Genomic DNA, 13,871 nt, shown 5'->3' on the forward strand with positions numbered 1-13,871 from the left:
ATTAATGTAATAAGAAAAAATAAAAGTACAATATACTATAATAAAAAAAATTGTAAAAATAAATTGTTATTTTACGCATTTTACCCAGTAATATATTATATTTAATTATCATTATTATTTTATACATATACATTAATTAAGATATGTATGTGTGTGTGTGTGATGGGGGTACATTTTACACATATTATATATATTCTTATTTATATTATTATTGTATATTAATTTATTATCTTCATTTAAATTATATATACATACATATATATATATATGTGTATGTATATAATATTATATATATGTATTAGTATTAAAGTCTCTTTGTAAAAATGGATCTCTGCCCTTTGATGCACATTAGGATGAAATATACCGAGATGTATCCAGAAAGTTTTTTGTAAAACCTAAGGATAATGAGATGACACCATAAGAATTGAGTATTCTAATATGGTGAATTTTTGGTTGAGTTTTAGTTGTCCTAAATTGTTGAAGAGTTTAAAGATTTAAATAAAGTGAAGTGCACGAAAAGATGGATAGTGTTTTTGTGTCAATTCATGGGGTTCTCCTCATTGGGTGGTCTTATTTTGGATAACCCTCTTTTAAATCTATAACCATGGTTGGAATCAAAACCAACCAAATGGTAAGAATCATAGTACAAAACCAAAAGTGAAACCAATGATGATGACTTGACAATATGAGGTTTGGTTGTTCATCAAATACGAAATAAGGTTGACTTTCATCATTTCACATTGATAGAAAGATGATAGTTTGAAAGAAGATGATTGATGCATAAAAACGTGATGGAGCTTAGAAATCTATAACAATGGTTGAAATAAAAAACAACTAATTGGTAATTTTTTTGTGCAAAACGAATGCAAATGATACATTTTTTTTCTTAACAAGAGTTGTGATTATTGTAGTACTTATAATAACAAATGTAATTTAAGTATCTATTATATCATTTATATATACACAGAATGAAAGTATTGACTTAATAAATTGCTTTAACCTGAGTGTAGTATTCTCAAAATCGTGATTTACGGTGTTGGATGAGGTGTTACAAATATAAATTCAATACAGATTTTCAGACACATCACACTTCCGCCCAAAATTGTTTTGATTTAGATGAGTTATTCGGTATCAGATTTTTTTATGCCGAGGGCTAAGTTCATGGATCCCTCGTTTGTATAAATTGAAATCTTTTTATTTGTGAAAATTTGTTCATAAAAGAAATGAGCATACTTTTAATCGAGATGGATACTGTAATTGTATAAATTTTTCCCTTAAAAACTTATTAAATAAGTCAATTTTTATATCATTAAATCACTATCAAACAGTCATATATAACTAATTGAATAAACTATGAATTATATTAAACTCGTTGAACCGCTAACAAACCTCTCTAAGGGGTTGTATGACAGTTGTTGAATGGTTTAATGCAGAATAATTAAGTGATCATAATTATTAAGGGTGTGTTTGGTGTGAGGATATGACAGGACAGGGCTAAACAACTATTCAACGTTTGGTAAGATAACACTGGACATAACAGAATAAGTAAAATGACTAATTTACCCCTGATGAGTTGTTTATTTTAATTATTTTATTAAATTATAATATAATAATTATTTTTTATAACAAAATATATCATTTGAAGTTTTCGTCAAAACAATTAAAATGATACAAAATAAAAAGTTTATGTATTTTCTATTTTTATCGCTTTTCTACATTATTTTATTATTATTAATATATAATAAATTATATAAATTAATAAAAATATAGAAACCTATAAAAACAATATTTTAAGGACAGTAAAATGAAAGTTTAAAAAATATAAAATACAAATAAATAAAATTTAAGGAATGAATAAAATGTAAAAAAGAGACATATTTGATGTTTTAGAAGAGAATTAAGTTTTATCTTGAGGTTATATTGGTAAAATATAAGTCTGTTTCACCTTGTTCCATGGGGTAGGGGTGGAACAGACCTGTTCCACCTTGTTCCTGTCTGTTCCACATAAAATTCATGCCAACCATGGGACAAAGATCATTGTCATGTTCTGTCATGTCCCTGTCCAGTGTACTAAATGCACCCCAAGAGACTTTCATGATATAATTAAAAATAAACATAATTATTTGGTAATTGTTTACAATGAAATTAGAACTCTGAATGATTAAGAAAGATCCATAATATAAAAGCATCCAGAGAGTTCCGTAACCATTAAAAAACATATTTTTTACCAAACAAGATTTAACTCTTAACAATTCAAATAATATCTTTTAGTAAAACTATTAATTTTATTACAATTGAAATGAAATAAAAGGAAACATTTGGGAACAATTATCTATGATAAATCGTGCAACGCACGTGATACATCTGTTACAATTTTTGTCTTTTATTTCCCACTTTCATATTTTCAAAGCGTCTTTTTGATTATATAACCGATGAAAACACCATCACTGTTTGTGTGGGTCCCACTCACCTTATTCCATCCACACCCCACTCTCCCTCCCTTCGCGTGTCTCTCACGTGCCATTATCCTCACCTTCCTCAAAACCTACCCACACGACAAAATCTCCCAACAATAATTAAAATCAATTTGAAATCGGAAAATCGTAAAAAGGTTGGTACTTTTTTCCATTGGTTTTTATCTTTTCTAAGCTCACTCGGTATATACTTACAGAGATTCTGTATCTATCTGTGTGTGGTTTCGTGGGTTATACTGTGTTCTTCTTTTGAAAGAATGGTTAGTTGGGGGAGTAATCGGACAAGAAAATCGAATCGGCAAAGCCCTAAAAGTGCGATCCGTTTGTTTAATTTTGTAATTTTTTTTACTTCACGCAGTATATACTTACAGTGATTCTGTACCTGTGTATCCATTTCTGTGTGTTTTTGTTGTAAAAATGGTTAATTGAATGTTGCAGGGTGGATTTGAGAAGATACCCAGATCGGAAAACTGTTCAGAATTCCAATGAGATGAATTTGAGGCAGAGACCAGTACCCACGCGCGGCCGTGGGAATTCCGACGCGCCGTCACAGGCGGCGAGGCTTGAGGAGCCGTATAATATAATTCCGATCCACAGTTTACTTTCTGACCACCCGTCTCTTCGGTTTCCGGAAGTTAGAGCTGCCGCGGCCGCTCTACGCGCCGTCGGGGACCTCCGGCGGCCGCCGTTCCGAGAGTGGCGAGATGGGATGGACCTTATGGATTGGCTTGGTGCGTTTTTTGGGTTTCAAACCGACAACGTTCGGAATCAACGGGAGCATCTTGTCCTCCACCTTGCTAACGCCCAAATGCGCCTCTCTCCGCCGCCGGCCATCGTCGACAACCTCGACCATGGTGTTCTCCAGCGGTTTCGCCGGAAACTTCTCCGGAACTATGAATCTTGGTGCTCTTTCCTCCGTAAAAAATCACAGGTAAAAATCGCACATTTCCGGCAGAATGCCGAGACCCACCGCCGGGAACTTTTGTATGTAGCTATGTATCTATTGATTTGGGGAGAAGCCGGAAATCTCCGGTTTACGCCGGAATGTTTATGCTATATTTATCATCATATGACTTCTGATTTAAACAAAGTTCTCGCCGGAGATCCAGATAATCCGCCGATCTCCGGCGAAAACGCTTTCTTGAACAAGATAATTACACCGATTTATACGACGATCAAAACCGAAGTTGAAAGAAGTCGGAACGGAAAAGCTCCGCATTCGGCTTGGAGAAATTACGACGATATAAACGAGTTTTTCTGGAGTCGAAAATGCTTCAAGAAGCTGAAATGGCCGTTGGAACTTTCGAGCAATTTCTTTGTCGATGATCCGAAAACCGTGAATCGAGTCGGAAAGACGGGTTTCGTCGAGCAAAGAACTTTTTGGAATGTGTTTCGGAACTTTGATCGGTTATGGGTTTTGTTATTCTTGTTCTTCCAAGCCTCGATGATCGTTGCTTGGCGAGAAACCGAGTATCCGTGGCAAGCGGTTGAAGACCGAGATGTTCAAGTTGAATTGCTTACGCTATTCATCACGTGGGCCGGTCTCCGATTCGGTCAATCGGTTCTTGATGCCGGGACGCAATACAGTTTGGTTTCACGAGACTCGAAATTGCTTCTTTTTCGAATGATTATGAAAAGCATGGTTTCGTTAACTTGGGCGATGGTGTTCACTGTCTTCTACATTCAGATTTGGATTCAGAAAAACTCCGACGGCGGGTGGTCGGATGCCGCTAACGACAAAATCATCGTGTTTTTGAAAGCGGGCTTGGTTTATATCATCCCGGAACTACTAGCATTGCTTCTTTTCGTTATTCCTTGGGTTCGAAACTTCATCGAAGAAACCAATTTCATTGTTTTCGATGCGTTAACGTGGTGGTTTCATTCCCGACTCTATATCGGCCGAGGTTTACGCGAAGGTTTAGTTAGCAACATAAAATATACGTTCTTTTGGATCGTTATATTGCTATCGAAGTTTTCGTTCAGTTATTTTCTGCAAATTAAGCCGCTCGTTGCGCCTACCAAAGCGCTTTTAAGCCTCGGAAGACTTCGGTATAATTGGCACGAGTTCTTCAGCAACACGAATCGGATGGCGGTTGTTCTTATATGGATTCCGGTTGTTTTGATGTATTTAGTAGATATGCAGTTATGGTATACGGTTATTTCAGCTTTTGTCGGATCGGTCGTCGGTTTATTCTCGCATTTGGGGGAGATTCGGAACATTGAGCAGCTTCGATTACGGTTTCAGTTCTTCTCGAGCGCGTTGCAGTTTAATTTGATCCCCGAGGATCAAATGATGACTGCAAAAGATAGTCTCGTTCAGAAGCTTCGTAACGCGATTCATCGGATCAAGCTCCGGTATGGGCTCGGTCAACCGTTCAAGAAGATCGAGTCGAGTCAGGTTGATGCGAGACGGTTTGCCTTGATTTGGAATGAGATTATTTATACGATGCGGGAAGAAGATTTGATTAGCGATGAGGAGGTCGAGTTAATGGAATTGCCACCTAACTGTTGGAATATAATGGTGGTCCGATGGCCGTGTTTTCTTTTGTGTAACGAGCTCCTCCTGGCTCTGAACCAAGCGATCGAGTACCCCCGTTCACCGGACCGTTGGATCTGGTTCAGGATTTGTAACAGCGAGTACCGACGGTGTGCAGTCATCGAAGCATATTGCAGCATTCGGTTCTTGATACTCGAGATCATTCAAAATAGATCAGAAGAACACTCGATTGTTACGAGATTATTCATGGAAATTGATCATTTTCTTGGGTCCGGCGAGTTTACGAAAGTTTACAAAACAGAAACACTCCCTCGGATTCACGCACAGTTGATCAAGCTCATTGGAATTCTGTTGTCGGCCGATCAAAACACAAACAAACTGGTCGATGTTTTGCAAGCTTTATACGAGCTCACGGTTAAAGAACTCCCGTGGTCTAAGAAACCAGTGGCTCAGTTGATCGAAGAAGGTTTAGCTCCCCGGAATCCGGCCACCACTGAAGACAATTTGCTTTTTGTGAACCGAGTTCGGTTTCCGAAACCAGACGACGTTTTTTTCTTTCGGCAGCTCCGGCGACTAAACACGATCCTCACGTCTCGTGACTCGAAGCGGGACGTCCCGAAGAACCTCGAGGCTCGGAGAAGGATTGCGTTTTTCAGCAACTCGCTCTTCATGAACATCCCGCGGGCCCCGCAAGTCGAGAAAATGATGGCGTTTAGCGTTTTGACACCATATTATGAAGAGGACGTTCTTTATAAAAAAGAATCTTTACGAACACCGAACAACGACGGTATCTCGACGTTGTTTTATTTGCAGAAAATATACCAAGACGAGTGGGATAATTTTATAGAGCGAATGCGGGGAGAAGGGATGAAAGATGACGATGAGATCTTCAAGACGAAATCGCGAGAACTTCGAGTTTGGGCTTCGTATCGTGGCCAAACGTTGGCCCGAACCGTTCGTGGAATGATGTATTACTATCGGGCTCTTAAGATTCTGGCATATCTTGATTCGGCATCGGAGGTCGATATCAAGCAAGGATCGCAAAATATCGACTACCGGATGGCCCCACGGGGTGCGAGGAGTTTAAACCGAGCCATGAGTAGCCTCGGTGTGCTAAAAGGGAACGAGGTCGCAGCCGCGATGATGAAGTTTACATACGTTGTTTCGTGCCAAAAATACGGATCCCAGAAACAAAAAGGTGAGCAGCAAGCGGAGGACATTTTAAATTTGATGAAGAATAACGAGGCGCTACGGGTGGCGTATGTCGACGAGGTTCGGTTGGGTCGAGATGAGGTCGAGTATTATTCTGTGCTTGTGAAGTACGATGATCAATCAAAGAAAGAAGAGGAGATTTACCGGATCAAGTTACCGGGCCCGATGAAGCTCGGCGAGGGAAAACCCGAGAACCAAAACCACGCGATTATATTCACTAGAGGGGATGCGCTTCAAACGATCGATATGAACCAAGATAATTCATTCGAAGAAGCTCTTAAGATGCGGAACCTTCTGGAAGAATTTACGATCAGTCACGGGATCCGGAAACCGACGATCCTCGGAGTTCGCGAAAACATCTTCACCGGTACGGTGTCATCGCTCGCTTGGTTCATGTCGACTCAAGAAATGAGCTTCGTGACACTTGGCCAACGGGTTCTTGCGAACCCTCTAAAGATCCGCATGCATTACGGTCATCCCGATGTTTTCGATCGGTTCTGGTTCATTACTCGGGGTGGAATCAGCAAAGCGTCGAAAACGATCAATATTAGCGAAGATATATTCGCCGGGTTTAATTGCACACTGCGGGGCGGGAATGTGACACATCACGAGTATATTCAAGTTGGAAAAGGTCGGGATGTCGGGTTGAATCAGATCTCGATGTTCGAAGCGAAAGTAGCTTCTGGAAACGGCGAGCAGGTTTTGAGCCGAGATGTGTACCGATTAGGCCACCGGCTCGATTTCTTTCGGATGTTATCGTTCTTTTATTCGACCATCGGGTTTTATTACAACACGATGATTATGATCGTGATGATATACACTCTTTTGTGGGGCCGGCTTTATCTCGCATTGAGTGGGATCGAGGGGGCCGCGATGGATAATACCCAATACAACAAAGCGTTTGGGGCCGTTTTGAACCAGCAGTTCGTGGTCCAGATCGGGGTTTTCACGGCACTTCCGATGATTGTCGAGAACTCGTTAGAACACGGGTTTTTATCGGCCGTTTGGGATTACATCACGATGCAGCTACAGCTCGCGTCAGTTTTCTTCACGTTCTCGATGGGAACCCGAAGCCATTATTTCGGTCGAACCATTCTTCACGGTGGAGCCAAATACCAAGCCACGGGACGCGGGTTTGTGGTCGAACACAAGAGTTTTGCTGATAACTACCGGTTGTATGCACGAAGCCATTTCGTGAAAGCGATCGAGCTCGGTGTGATCTTGACGGTTTACGCTTCGAACACCCCGTTAGCGATCAGCAACTTCCTTTACATAATTTTAAACATCTCGAGCTGGTTTCTTGTTGTCTCGTGGATCATGGCCCCGTTCGTGTTCAACCCGTCGGGTTTCGATTGGTTGAAAACCGTGTACGATTTCAACGATTTCGTGAAATGGTTGTGGTACGGTGGCGGTTCGTTAGCAAAGGCAGAAGTGAGCTGGGAAACATGGTGGTACGAGGAACAAGATCATTTACGAACGACAGGTTTGTGGGGGAAGTTGCTCGAGATCATTCTTGATCTTCGGTTTTTCTTTTTCCAATATGGAGTCGTATACCACCTCAATATCGCGAATAACAGTACGAGCATCGTCGTATATTTGTTATCGTGGGTTTTTATGATCGTGGCTGTCGGGATTTATATCATTATAGCGTACGCTCAAGATAAGTTTGCAGTGAAAGAACACGTGAAATACCGGCTCGTGCAACTTCTCGTATCGTTTTTGATCGTTCTTGTGGTTATCTTGATGTTGGAGTTTACGAAATTGACGATTTTGGATATGTTTTGGAGTATTTTGGGGTTTATTCCGACCGGATGGGGGATCATATCCATCGCGCAGGTTTTACGGCCGTTTCTCGAGAGCTCGGTTGTTTGGGATACTGTTGTATCGGTGGCTCGGCTCTACGATATGCTGATCGGAATGTTTGTTTTGGCTCCACTCGCGTTCTTATCTTGGATGCCCGGGTTTCAAGCGATGCAGACGAGGATTTTGTTCAACGAAGCGTTTAGCCGAGGCCTTCAGATCTCTCGGATTCTTACCGGGAAGAATATCAACATGGAGTCGTGATATCGAGGTTATATCCTTGTCTCCTTTACATCCAAAACGGATCAAATTTTCTAATCTGATTTCGAGTTGCAGTTAACTTTTGTTGTATGATCGAAATTTCAGGCTTCAGGGACATCCGTGGATCGGACTTATTTTTGCATCGATGGGAGGTCGGAAGGTTGTTATTTTCGTATTGTTAAACGTTCGATTCGATTTCTTTTTTGACATTACATTAGTAGTAGTCGTTCGATTTGTACATATTAGCGTAGAAGCTATTTATAAATTCGATCTTATGATTCGGCAATTTTTTACATTATCTGGTACACAGAAATGACCGGACAGGATCGAGTATATGGACATGACTAGACAGAATTGGACCGACTAGAGTAACTAAACGGTTTTCCATTAAGTCATGTATGGATAAGATTAATCTGTCTGTATAGATTGTGAAGGTTTTTTCATGGATGGAAGAAACATGTTTTTTAGTTGGGAGAGACAGGATTGGAAAAACTTAGTTTTCTGCATAAAGCTATACTGTAGATACTGAATAAGTCATTTTTTATATCATCAAACCACTACCAAACAATTATGTATAGGTCAGCGAACAGGTCGACTCCCATTAAGCTCATTAAGCCGCTAACAGACATGCTCTTGGTCCTGTCCCAATCTAATTGTCGCACCAATCATAAGACAACAGTATGTTGTCGTTTTCCACATACCGAACGCATCCGAAAAACATACGCAAATAGACGAATTTCGATATGATTAAAGGGCAAAAATGCCCAAATTGCTTCTTTTACAACATCTAAGTGTACATCACATCATCAAGAACAATTACAACCAAATGATCTCAGAAAACTTGTTGTTCTTGGGTAGTAACAGGAACTTTTTGGTACAAAACCCTCTCTCTGAATCTCTTCGGCAACACTGATCGGCCTCCGAATCGTTGCTGAACGTAAATCACGAGAACGCAAATCGTCCCACCGCAACAAACCGCAACGTCCCAAGTAGTCGAATAGTAATCCATCCCTGGATTTGCGTAAATCTTGTCGTAAGACCATGACGAACTATGCGTTCGATATAGATCGTAAATGTGCGGCAACAAGCGGACGATGGTGGATCCGACGTAAAACGACGGAGCCAGAGCCGGTACACGGGCGTCGCAGAAGACGTTGAACACGATCTGTGGTATCAAGAATCCATCAAGAATTAAACCGATGTAAGATTTGAGTTCGCCCCAGAGAGTTCCCGAATTGTGGGCGTGAAACCGTTGTCGACCGATATGAATCGGTTTCGTTTGCGAGTTTGTTAAGGAGTGTGCGAACCAAGCGGTTAGACCACCGGCTATGTATAACGGAATCGATACATAAAGAACCTTTTTATCGGATATCCACAGGTTTTGTGGGCTCTCGGGGCCATTTCTTGACGACCAAGTGAGTTGCAGCAAACCGAACTGGAGAACAAACGCAACCATTGTAATGACTCGAACCAGCACCTCGTTAACTTCGAGCCATTGATCGGTGCCAAGAAACACATTCTGTTTCCGGTTTATGAGAAAAATTGCTTCGAAGTTGAGCAACAGCGGGATCATGTGCGATAACGTGAGAACGACCAACATGATTACGGAAACAAAGGGAAGCGATTCGGGATTCTTTTTCGCATGAAACAGCTGCGAACAGATGAAAATGCAAGTGAGCGTGTTGGAGATCAGAACCATGGTGATTTCTAGGTCCATTCGCCATATCGTTTCTCTGGCTTGGACCGTCGTTATCGAGCTCGAACCAAACTCGACAGGTTCGAAGTAAAGCGGGTCGGATTTCTTTCGGGAGGTTTTGATACTCCCGACAACCATTCCGGCGTCTTTTCCATTCAACGGTGAGTAGTTTATGTCAATCAGAAGTTCACAATCCAACGATCGTTTCTTCTGGAACTTCTCGTACGGCATATGCTTACAACCGATCATACATACAACTCCATTTTTGGTATTATACGTACCTTCGGCCGAAATTTCAACCATTTTATGTGCCGGAACTTTACCGCCAAACTCAAATTCGCCACGAGTCGTGAAGCTCATCACATAGCTAATGTTAACGTACCCGTTACTTGAATTGTGACGGAATTCGATCTTGGCAAACGGCGAGTAAATTTTGTCGTATACGTAAAACGGAGATGCATAACCGTATGCCATTTGCCCTTTCTTGTTTCTAACCATCATATCGAATCTCAAGTTTGGAGATTGCTCGTCCGGGTACGTCCCTTTACTACTCGGTTTACCACCGAGACTTTTTGTGCACAAATTTCCGACCTTTTCGTGTTCCAAATACTCATACAACGTATTCTTGATCCTTGAGTTTAGGTTCGCAGGACTCTGAAACGAAACGTGGCCAAGATTCTTGCTTTCGGTACTCCACATTTTACCCACAATGCTACTTCGATGTTTTAAACTAAGAGTCGAAGGTAAACTAAATGCTAACCTAATGGAACAACCTCTTTTAGACATTTTATCGAACAGTTGGCAAGCGACTAACGCGAGGCGTTTCTTCTTCTGATCCCATGCCCCTTCTCCAACCAAGCTAGTAAGCGGATAATACGAGAAACCTTTGCCATAGCTCGAATTCGAAAACTGCAAAATGTACCTCACTTTCCCATCCTTCAAACAATCAACAACTTTAATCGACATGAATCGAGGTAGTATTTCATCTCCTACAGTTTGAAGGCTACAAGAAGCATTATCGCAATCGTACCGATTGTAATCCAATTCAAATTGAAGACCCCATGTTATGATCGAACATATTCCATGTCCGTAAACCGTCTCTGAATCAGGCAAGCTAAGAGAAACATTTTCCATCCCATCATAAAGACTAAAACCGCCATTTTTGATCTCTTCATCAATGAAACTGAAGTTATATCCCATACGTGAAACACCCAAAATCGAAATAGGTTTAAAATAAGTAGCAGAACCCGAAGGCATTATACTTTGCAATGTCCCATTAACCAAACTGGTATCAAGAACAGAAGAATTGGGATAATTGAGCTTGAAAACAACATTAATGGAGCGTAAAGAGCTTACCGATCCAGAACCCACCATACATAGCTTCCCAGAATCAGAATCCCAAAACCCGAATAGCCTAAACTCAGCTCCAACGTTTTTGCGAGGCTCAATCCTCGGTGGCCGGACCTTAACAAGCCGTAATCTTCGCCGTGTAATATCGCCGGAAAAATAATCAACAATGTTCGGCCCAACAAGGTTGAGAAGCGCGTCAACCTTAAAAATCCCCTTCGATTTAGTCCCGTAAGCCTTTCGGGTGGAAAACGATGCGATTTGAGAGAAAACGGGATTGAAATTGAATCGAGGCTTTTCAAATCCTAAGCTATAAACCGCCTTATCTAACCGGAGAAAAGCATCCGCCGATAATTGAGTTTCTGTTGATTCGGATTCCGGAACCACGCCATTACAGTATTGAGAGTACGGAACTTCGGAGAAAGCTTGTGAAATTGAGGTTGATTTCGAGATGAAAACTGTGAAAATCAGAGCGAATCGAAGGACATTAAGAGATGAAAACGAAACCCTAATTTGAGATTTGGAGAAATCAACCGAACCGAATCGTATCTCCATTGAAACTCAGATTCGTTCGAAGCTAAACCTTCACATCCTCTCTCTCTCTCTCTCTCTCTCTCTAAATCTATATATGTTTCTCTCTCTACACGTATCTATGGCGTATTTTCTCTCTCTCTAAAAATACTGAAACTTCAACCAGAATCTTTTACGGTGGTTAAGATGGCAAGAAATCTCCATGGCTTAATTTTGATCCTGCATATACGTATTAATTTTGATCCTGCAGATACGTCTTGTACATGGTGCATGGATAACAGTAGACACCATTTATGCATTATTAAGTTCTCAGAGTCGTTTACTAAACACTTACCCGTAACTGTTTTTCAGATCACTTTATTTGAACGGATGAATATGACAAAGATTAAAAATCTTGTCCAATAAGAATGATTATAAGGATCGAAAGTTTTACCTGATAAAAATATTGCATATGATGTCGTTTCAATTAACTAAAATCTTACATGGTAAGTTAAGTGGGAATGTGATTTTTACCGGTAAGCACTTATTGGGTACACATCAGGTAAACAATCTCTTAGAGTATCTCTAACAAATTCTCCAAAATGGATAAAATGGTCATTTTATGTATTTTGACCCAATTCGCAGGAATCAATAGAAAAGATAAATCTTTTATAATACATCAGATCCGACTCGGTGATTAACAGATTAGATAAAAACTATTATTTATTAAATCTCTCTCTTCTGATTTAAAATTATGATTTTTTTTTCTGTATGATTTATAATTTATTGTTATTTGTTCTTGTAATCTATAAGTTATTGTTTTTTTTGTACTTTATAATTTATTATTGTATTCGTTCCTTGTACTTACATGTAAAAGTTTTAGTTTCAAGGATAAAAATAGCTAGGGATGTGCAGAAAACCATCTGATCCAATTTAAACCAACCGATCAAAATCGGATATCCAATTGTAATTGGATCGGGTCGGATCTAAAAATTCAACATCCAAATTGGATAGATTGGTTCTTGGATGGTAGTCCACCATCCAATGGAACCGATCCGATCCCCCATCTAATTATCATCCAACCAATATCCAATTAATAACTATATATAATTATCAACATTTCACGATATTGTTTTTTTACTTGATATTTACATATATTTTTTTAATAACTTAAGAAAATATACGAATAATTGGTTGAAATGGTCGATTAATTGGTTGAATATTGGATCAAAAGATTGGACGAATCCAATCTGATCCAATGGATGAAACCGATCCGATCCAATAATCTATTAGATTCAGATCGGATCGGATGTCCAATGTTAATCCATTCGGATCGGATGAAAAAAATTCAACAACCAATGAATGATTGGATTGGATTAGATCAGATCGTATCCACCCAAATCCATTAAATTTCAACCGATGAACACCCCTAAAAATAATAATGAATTACAAATCACAAGGATAAAAACCACAATTTCAAAACCATAAATATGAAAGTTGTAATTTTTAATAAACAATAGGGACTAAAAACACAATTTACTCATAAATTTATGAAAGTCAAAACTAAAAAAAGGAAATATTTGTAAAATCAACCCTCAAGTATTGAGATTGAGCAAATTGAGTCTAAAATTATTATTTCTTACTAATAAGATACATGAGACATTTTTATCTTTTCGTTCTTGTTTATGGTTGTTTTGATCTAATCAATAAACAAAACATAAAAGATAAACAATTCTCATCAGATCGTACCAACCGAATTATTTGGTTTATGTTTAGAGCTGTTCCTGGTAGTGATGTCCAAACCGGCCCGATCCCGTCCGGGATCGTCGGAGGACCGGTTATAGGATCGAAATCTGGGACTGGTTATGGATTTAGGGTGTTTCGCGGTACCGGGACCGGTTATAGACCGGCCTGACCCAATTTTTCAAAAATGTAGCGGTTATTTTTCAAAAATGTAGCGGTTATTTTTCAAAAAACTAGCCCTTTTTTTGGCCATTTTTTTGTATTTTTTGCTTTATAAACACTATATATAAGTGTATTGGTTGAGGAATTTACATACCAAGTTCTCGATTCG

The 13,871-nt window shown here is 39.6% G+C and overlaps 2 protein-coding genes and 1 non-coding gene across 4 annotated transcripts; 2 read left to right on the top strand and 1 right to left on the bottom strand.

Moving 5' to 3' along the window:
* The first annotated feature begins 2,528 nt into the window (after window positions 1-2,528).
* Window positions 2,529-8,530, top strand: LOC112527041 (callose synthase 11-like). 2 transcript variants are annotated; one of them, XM_025137522.1, is made up of 3 exons: window positions 2,529-2,611; window positions 2,913-8,254; window positions 8,350-8,530. In XM_025137522.1, exon 2 carries the CDS (start codon window positions 2,965-2,967, stop codon window positions 8,245-8,247), a length of 5,283 nt encoding a protein of 1,760 aa, XP_024993290.1. In that variant the 5' UTR covers window positions 2,529-2,611; window positions 2,913-2,964; the 3' UTR covers window positions 8,248-8,254; window positions 8,350-8,530. The 2 variants fall into 2 exon arrangements, with proteins under 2 accessions (XP_024993290.1, XP_024993291.1); XM_025137523.1 differs by lacking the exon at window positions 2,529-2,611 and adding an exon at window positions 2,727-2,786.
* LOC112527081 lies at window positions 5,924-6,008 on the top strand. Its single transcript, XR_003070702.1, has one exon. It is a non-coding gene; the product is annotated as a small nucleolar RNA J33 (small nucleolar RNA).
* Window positions 8,531-8,982: 452 nt separating the features above from the next.
* On the bottom strand, window positions 8,983-11,842 carry LOC112526836. Its single transcript, XM_025137258.1, has one exon. It carries the CDS (start codon window positions 11,840-11,842, stop codon window positions 9,077-9,079), a length of 2,766 nt encoding a protein of 921 aa, XP_024993026.1. The 3' UTR covers window positions 8,983-9,076.
* Window positions 11,843-13,871: the final 2,029 nt, after the last annotated feature.

The sequence above is a fragment of the Cynara cardunculus genome, assembly GCF_001531365.2.
Source record: "Cynara cardunculus var. scolymus isolate 2C chromosome LG 14, CcrdV1, whole genome shotgun sequence".
In the NCBI taxonomy this organism is placed as follows: Eukaryota; Viridiplantae; Streptophyta; class Magnoliopsida; order Asterales; family Asteraceae; genus Cynara; species Cynara cardunculus.